General features: G+C 43.2%; 1 protein-coding gene across 8 annotated transcripts in view; it reads right to left on the bottom strand.

Annotated features, from left to right (window-relative positions):
• Positions 1-14: 14 nt before the first annotated feature.
• GPAT2 (glycerol-3-phosphate acyltransferase 2, mitochondrial) overlaps positions 15-8691 on the bottom strand; it is a 72756-nt gene continuing 64079 nt past the window's right edge. For all 8 annotated transcript variants that reach the window (XM_081017355.1, XM_081017352.1, XM_081017350.1 and 5 more), the window contains 4 exons: positions 7489-7609; positions 2973-3038; positions 1442-1497; positions 15-482 (listed from right to left, as the gene is read on the bottom strand). In XM_081017355.1, the coding sequence (XP_080873481.1) occupies positions 366-482; positions 1442-1497; positions 2973-3038; positions 7489-7609 (360 nt within the window). In that variant the 3' untranslated portion in view covers positions 15-365. The remainder of the gene's footprint in view (positions 483-1441; positions 1498-2972; positions 3039-7488; positions 7610-8691) is intronic.

The following is an 8691-nucleotide window of genomic DNA, read 5'->3' as shown; positions in this document are numbered from 1 at the left end:
GGCACAGTTAAAAATGCAGTCAGAAAATATTGTTTATTACTTTCAAAGTCAGCAACAATGGCTCCCAGGGGTGGGGTGCAATCTAAATTATTTTATAAATAAAACACAAAATCATACGAACTACACTCATAATGCTTAACAACAAATGGATTTTAGTTCTTTACTAATTGGCCTCAACACTGGCTCACTGAAGTCCTGACAAGAGAGGCAACTTTTCAACTGGGATTTCAAAAGGGTCACACACCTGTGTGAAGACAACTTTCAAAATAAAGTTAGAAGGCAGATTTTAGTTATACCCCACCCCAACATATACCCCTAGGAAGCAGAACCTACACCTGGATACCATACAAGGCCTCTTGGAGACACTAGCTGTAGATAAACTGCTGGATAAATTTCTCCAGCTTCTCTTGGTTCTCTTTGGCACGGAAGGTCTCAGAGAGGTGGAGAATGGGCTCCCCTTGCCCTGCTGCTTCTCTCAGCACCTAGAGTGGAAATTAAAAGAGGGGGGTTTAGCAACCCCATACCCCACTGAAGGCAATGAAGTGGGTGGGGAAATTCTTTACTGTCACCTCACACATCTTATTGTGTGAGATTACTGTGGAGAGAAGAGGAGAATAGACACTGAGCAGCTCTTTTCAGAAACAGCAAGGTTTCCCCTGATACTGGCTGTTGCAGCTCTCAAAGGCAAGCTGTATAGAAACCCACCAAGACAGGTGGAAGATGAAGGCAAGGAGCTGCTGCTGTGGGGGGGCTCTACGCCCTCAGCCTCTGCCTGAGAGTGACAAGCCAACACTGGCTGTACATGTGCAGGGGGTACATAGATATACATATATCATATCCTCAGTAATCCAGCAAAGGAGAAATCACTGCTAGACTCCACGGGATTTGAAAACACACAAAAAATGCACTCAAGCTGTGTAGGTGGAGTGGCTGCAAAAGTATACAGTGCTTTGGCCACATAGCTGTATGGCAAAGAGTCACCCATGCAACTGCCTGCATTTGGCTAGATGGAACACCAGGAGTGAGGGAGGCAACAGAGGCATGCAAAGTCCCTCAGGGATGGAATTTGAACATGGCCTCCCAATCAGTAGACCATTGCTGGGTGGGATCCAGGACAAGCAGGACCTGAAACTCTGGGGGAGTATAAAAAGCAGCACAAAGAGATAAGAAACAACCCACATTTTTTGTACTGTGACCATAGGGGCTAGGAAACTGCTTTTGCTTCTTAAATAAAGCAACACTTCCGAGATGCTCAGGAGTGCTGCAAGATGAAATACAGGTGGCAAAATTATCTCAGATTAAGAACTGAATATAGCAATAGAGATGTGTTTGGAGAAGCAGGAACACCTGAAAATGGATTGTGGAGGGCATGAAAAGGAAGATTCTGGAATGCGATCAAAGACTTTGCACATTGAAGGGGCAGGCAAGGCAAGGCACTCACCCCCAGTTCCTTGTAGATTCGGACAGAGATAGTAGTCAGAGTTCTGCAGACACATTCTGAAAAAGTAAAATGAAATGGACAGAAAGGTTCAATGTGGGAGAGAGGACAGAGGCCCCCTACCCTCCAGGCAGGTTTCGAGTCTAGTGGTGGCACAATTGCAGTGAGGTAATGTCATCAAGCACTAGGGGGCAAAGTTGGCTTGTAAAAACTAGCTTCTAATCTAGACCCAGGGGGTTATGTTGTGCTGGTTAAAACAATAAAGGAAATGCCATGTCAGAGCTGTTGTAACTAAGAGACTGAACATCGGATCATGAAACCTTCGGCTCAAACATTGTTTCTGTCATCAGCTCACTTGGTGGTCTTCGTGGAGCCAAAGCCTTCCCCCCTCAACTGCAGTTTTGGATAATCGCCCACCACTGGGAGGATTAGAATATAGGATACAATAAGCACATTGAACATTCAAAACACACTGTGCAAAAGCTAAGTATTGATAAGTGTTTTACTTGCTACATTTTAAGAAGGATGTAAAACAAACCTGGAGAGATTTATGGGCAGAAAAAGAAGAGGGTGTTGGGAAAGCCTGTGAGGAGGAGGAAGAGTTTACGGAACTGGGGCCTTTTCAGTGATGGGAAATGGCCTTCATGTATCTAGGCTAACAGCTGTGGTTCACCACTGCCACAGGCCTCAGCATAAGAAAACGGGGTGCTTAAAATAAAAGGGTTTTAGGTAATTTCCCATTTTATGAGGTCACAAAATCCTTGTCCATCAACAAGGGCAGTTTGGTATAAAGTTACTTAGGAGTAGCTCTAGACTACCAAGAAAACTGACTCTTCCGTCTATAGTGGCTTCACTAAAGTATCTCTGGCAGCTGTAGGACTGTGAAAGGCTCAGATTTCTCTCTTAAAGTGGAGTTCAAGGCTGCTGACTGACCCACAGCTTGCTTAACTGCAGAGGCTCAAGTCTTGTCACCAGGGAACCAGCAAGGAGGCAACATACCCAGAAAGATACAGAAATGCTAACATGAGAAGAATGCTCAGCTGGTCATCAAAGCTATTAGCAGTATCAACAAGCGACTAGGGGCTCCACTCCTGCTTGCTCTGCCTCCCAACCAATCCCCCCACCCCCTAAACCTCACCACCCCCACCCTGCCTCCACTAGCCCATTAGATTGTGTGGGGAACCTTTGTGGCTTCCACTTCACAGGCCAACCTTGATGGGGGCAGGGCCACATGATGACAAACCTTAGCTGCTTAGCATATTTATATACACATAACATTTCTATAGCCCTTTCAAGTGTTCAAAGTGCTTTGCAAAGTGTATTATCTAGCGGTGAGCCTAACAACAATACTGTTTAAGTCAACAATATTATCTCACCATCTTGCTGGTTGGTGCATGGAATTGATGGCAGCCGAGGTGAGATTCAAACTGGGAAAGCCCCAGTTTGCAGAGCTGTCCTGTAGCCACTGCATCACACCAGCTCCACACTTATTCGCTTGGCTACCACCTGGCCCTCTCTGGGCCTCTGCACTCACCAAAGGAAGAGTCTTCTTTTGCCTTCCTTGCCAAAAAACAGTGCAGCTTCTCCACATACTGGGACTCTGTAGGGGACAGCAGTGCTGGTGGTCAGAAGGACACAAAGCAGAAAGCAAAGGGAGGTCACTAGCCTCAGCTGCACCATTAGCACTGGGAGAGGGATCTCTGCACCATGACAAATGTCTAAGGGTCGCAGCAGCTCAAATTCTAAATATGAATCTGCAGGGTCAGAGGTTGCATCCAAAGGTAGAAAGAAACTCAACAATATATTTGGTTTCTTTTTTTAAAAAAATCCAGAATAAATCATGTGCAATCACAGTTTCCGTATAGTTTGTCAATAAACAAAAACCAAACACAGTTGATTAATGGCATCCACTTTTCCTAAGAAGCAGTACAGGGCTTAACTAACAGAATAGTACACTGAGATGCAAGATTATAAAACAATGTACACCAGGAAAAAAACCTAATCACACAACCAGCAACAGCTTTATGTACTTGCTTTATGTACCCATTACCAATATGATGCAGTTGTATATTGGACTGATCCACACATGCTACAACAAGCCTTTGCCAACCTGGTGCCCTCCAGATGTTTTTGGACTACTGCTCCCACCAGCCTTGCCCAGCACAACCAGACTGGTGAAGGCTGTGTCAAAACATGGTGTGAGTGCTGCAAACTCAAGGAAAACCTTTGGCTTGCAAGCTCTCCCCTCTCCTTCAACCTTCCATTTCAATGAATCCTGGCCTGCTGTTATGAAGGAACCGAGAGACAGTGGTTCAGAACAAACACTGGTGAACCAAGACAGCTTTGTTTAGATACTGATCAGAGTTGGGGATAGCTCATCTGGTAAAACATGAGACTCTTAACCTCAGGGTCATAGGTTCGAGCCCCATGTTGGGCAAAGGATTCCTGCATTGCAGGGGGTTGGACTTGATGACCCTCGTGGTCCCTCCCAATTCTACAATTCTTCTGGTTCACTTGTATGTTCAAGGCTGTGTTTTTCAAACTGTTCCAGGCATCCTAGGATTCCCCCAGAAGCTTCTCAAGGGCTTGCCAAGGGGGAGAGCATAAGAGATTAAGAGTCTCACACTCTACCAAGTGAGCTGTCCCAGATCAAGAATGATGGGCAACCTTCCCCAACAAACACGCTTCCGCAATACTGCTGATCTTCCTTGGTAACATGTCACTGCAAGGGAGAGCTGGGTTATCCTCCAGGCTGCACACTCAGTTCACTCAGGGCAAGGAAAAGCCCTAGAACATGCCCCAGAATCCTCAGCAACACACAGGGAGCACAGCTGACAAGGCAGGCAGGAAGTTTGAAAAGCAGTGCTCAAGGGCAGCCTTCACCATTCTGGGGCCCTTCAGTGGCTTTAGGCTTCATCAGCTCAGCCAACCAGCTTTACTGATGCTGGGGCTGATGGGAGATGTTGTCCAAAACATTTGGAGGACACCAGGCTGGCAAAGGTGGCTCCGGGAAAATGGGACACTGCTAGGCTGTTACCAGTTTGGGCACCTCCTTGCTCATGAACGTAGCAAGCAAAAGGCTGTTCATGGAACACAATGGACACAGGAACCTGAAGAAAAGCAGAGGACAGTAGTTTTTGTGTTGTATACCCAAGTTAGTGGGTGCAGAACCTAACTAACAGCACCTGGGCTTTGCTAATGAATCAAATCAGCACAAGGCTAATTTCACCTAGGGAAAGTCAAATCCTGACAGTAACAACCCATCAATTGTTACCATGCAGCAGTTGCTTAAGGTGTGCCAAAATGAATCCAAGGACTTTTACTGGTGAGCTATTCAAAGGAAGCTTAATCCTGTAATAACTGCGGCTAGTGGAAGAGATACATAAAGACCAAGCAGGCTTTCTCCCGGGTAGACATCTATCTGATAATGTGAGAAACATAATATTCTAGAAAAATTACAAGTGAACATAAATACTAAGGCAGTTCTGATATTTGTGGACGCGGAGAAAGCTTTTGACAACATTTCTTGGAGTTTTATGAAGAAGAACCTACAGGGGATGAGGGTAGGCCAAGGTTTTGAAAATGGTATAAGTGCAATTTATTCAGAACAAAAGGCTAAATTAATTGTAAATAATGTGGTGATGGAAGAATTTAAGATAGAAAAAGGGACACGACAAGGTTGCCCAATCTCCCCATTGCTTTTTATATCGGTCCTGGAGGTCCTGCTGAATATGATTAGAACGGACCAGTTGGTTAAAGGTATACAAGTCGGAGCTAAACAGTACAAGTTGAGAGCATTTGCAGATGACTTAGTATTGACGTTACAGGAGCCAGACTCTAGTACTAAAAGGGTTTTGGAACTGATTCAAGAATTTGGTCAGGTTGCAGGATTTAAACTGAATAAGTCAAAAACAAAGGTCTTAGAGAAAAATTTAACTACGATGGAGAGAGAGAGGTTTCAGAATGAGACAGGTTTAACAGTGGTTAAGAAAGTGAAATACCTGGGGATTAACATGACAGCTAAAAATGGGAATCTATTTAAAGACAATTATGAAAAATGTTGGGCTGAAGTGAAAAAAGATTTAGAAATTTGGTCAAACTTGAAGCTTTCACTGCTAGGCCGTATTGCTGTGATAAAAATGAATGTATTGCCTAGAATGTTGTTTTTGTTACAAACATTGCAAGTTTTGGATAAAATGGATTGCTTCAAGAAGTGGCAGAGAGATATTTCTAGATTTGTCTGGCAGGGCAAGAAGCCCAGAATAAAATTTAAAATATTAAAGGATGCAAAGGAAAGAGGTGGATTTGCCCTGCCAGACCTTAAACTTTATTATGAATCAGCAGCTTTTTGCTGGCTGAAAGAATGGCTGCTTCTTGAAAACACAGACATTTTGGACTTAGAAGGTTTCAATAATGTATTTGGATGGCATGCATATTTGTGGTATGACAAAGTCAAAGCACATAAAGCATTTAAGAATCATATTGTCAGGAAAGCATTGTTTAATGTCTGGATAAGATATAAGGATTTATTGGAAAATAAAACCCCAAGGTGGTTGTCACCGATGGAAGCGAAAGCACTGAAAAAGCTCAATATGGAGGCCAAATGGCTGAAATATTGGGAAATTCTGGAACAAGAGGGAGATAGACTGAAATTGCAGAGCTTTGAGAAACTAAAAAACAAAGTGTGAGATTGGCTTCATTATTATCAGATAATGGAGGCATACAATTTGGATAAGAAAATAGGCTTCCAGGTGAAAAAATCAAAATTAGAAACAGAACTGTTAGAACCCAAAACTAAGACTTTATCAAAGATGTACAACTTGCTGCTGAAATGGAATACTCAGGATGAAACGGTGAAATCTGCTATGATTAAATGGGCACAAGACGTTGGACATAACATAATGATGGCTGACTGGGAACAGTTATGGACCACAGGTATGAAGTTTACGGCATGCAATGCCTTAAGAGAGAATATTATGAAAATGATATACAGGTGGTACATGACACCAGTCAAGCTTGCAAAAATCTATCATTTGCCCGATAATAAATGTTGGAAATGTAAAGAAACTGAAGGTACATTCTTTCACCTTTGGTGGACGTGCCCAAGGATTAAGGCTTTCTGGGAGATGATCTATAATGAATTGAAAAAGGTATTTAAATATACCTTCTTGAAGAAACCAGAGGCCTTTCTCCTGGGCATAGTCGGCCAATTGGTGTTAAAGAAGGATAGAACTTTCTTTATGTATGCCACAACAGCAGCAAGAATACTTATTGCAAAGTATTGGAAGACACAAGATCTACCCACTCTGGAAGAATGGCAGATGAAGGTGATGGACTACATGGAATTGGCGGAAATGACTGGCAGGATCCGAGACCAGGGAGAAGAGTCGGTGGAAGAAGATTGGAAGAAATTTAAAGACTATTTACAAAAATATTGTAAAATTAATGAATGTTAGATGATGCTAGAATGAAATTAAGTGGTTCTAGTAGCAATGTCATAAAGGTGTATGTAAAAATGAGGTTAATAGGTGAGAATCTAAAGTTATAAAATATTAAGTTAAAGGACTAAGATATAAACAAAGAGGGAAAGGAACTGCTGAATTAACCAATTGAACTGGAATACAAAAAAGGGAGGTGAGAGGAGGTCAGAGAAGCAAGGAAATGAAATGTAAGATACGGAAGGATTAATTTGTTTTTAAGTGTTTCTTTTTTATTTTTTTTCTGTACTTTGTATGTTTTTTTCTCTTTTTTATATATATTTTTCCTTGTTTCTTTTCTCTTTAACTATGTAATTTTTTGTTTTTGAAATTTTAATAAATATCATTTAAAAAAAATTTAAAAAATAACTGCGAATATTTTTGTAAAGAGAGAATGCTGGGTGCTTCTAGCATTTGGAGAAGCTTTGCTCAGTGGTGGGGCCTTTTGCATGTAGAACAGATGCCCTCCCACTGAGCAGAACTTCTCCAAATGCTTGGAAGCACCTTCCCAGGGAAAATTAAGGCTGTTGGAAGCCACTCAAGGGAAGAGGAACCTGGCTGTGGGGCATATACCTGATTGAGGAGACTCCATTTCCCAGAGGAAGACAGTGGCTCTTTCCAAGGTCTTCAGCAAAGGGCTCAGAAGACAGCAGAGGAACACAAAAAAGTTGGAGCAGTTTTCCACCTGGCTTATCTAGGGCAGAAAAAATGAAAAGAGACACAGGGACTCTGATAAGACGAAGGTTCACATATTGATCCCGACTGCTTTGTGTAGACACTGCAAAAACTTACATGCGTGATAAGCATCGATCCCACAATATAACCCATCTGGAAGTACCCGAAGCCAATGGAACTCCCTTGGGAACATGTGCAACACACTATTCTTTTGAGTAACAGCCTGCATGTCACAGAAGCTAGGCAACACCAGTGGGGAACAACATAAGCGCTCGTGCTATGATACAAACACAATCTCTATCAATAAACCACCCTTGTGAAAATTGCATGGGTTGTATCCAATGCTGGTCCTACCCACAGTAGAAGCATTGAAATGAATGGCTAAAACTAACCTAGGCCCATTAATGTCAGTGGGTACAGTTCTATTATCATGGACAAAACTGCCTTGTACACACCATGTCACATTTTCAGCAGAGTGGAAATATCTACAGAAACAGCATCTCTGTAAGAAACTATATGCATAGACAGAGGTCTGAAAGCAGCCTCTGTGTGCCCGGGAGGTGGTGCTGTGCATCCAGATGTTTTGGAACTGCAGAAAGTCTCTCCCAGGCGGTGCAGCAAGTAGAGATGAGCTCAGTTAGCTCCCCATCCTCAGCACCAGCCAGTTAATTACAGGGAACTTCGCTCCCTTCTTGAAAGAACACAGAGGAAGGTTTCAGAGCCTCAGCCCACACAGCTGGCATTTGAAGAGACAGGTTGTGAACTCGGGATGTGTCATATGGGTGCTGGGAAACAAAAGAAGTTGGAATTTATATGGTAATTTGATGTTCCCTCTGACAATGAGGATGAGGAAGGAGGGTGGCCTCCAGAGCTGTGACGCCCTTCCCACATGAAGCCAGACCCAGCAGGAGGATTTCAAGGATCCTCAGAGCAGCAGGGAAGCACAACAGACAGCAAAGGAGCTCACCTTTCCCACCCCACTAGCAAGCCTGGTTGGGAAAAGCAGGCATCTTTCCCCCAAGAGGAACACATCGGGGTTTGGGTGCAAGGTCCCTGCTCCAAATGTGGCTGCAGTGAGACCAATTTATTGAGTGTGGGTGT

The sequence above is a fragment of the Podarcis pityusensis genome (assembly GCF_964106645.2).
Source record: "Podarcis pityusensis genome assembly, chromosome: 8".
NCBI lineage: Eukaryota > Metazoa > Chordata > Lepidosauria > Squamata > Lacertidae > Podarcis > Podarcis pityusensis.
This window is presented reverse-complemented; position numbering and strand designations above follow the sequence as displayed.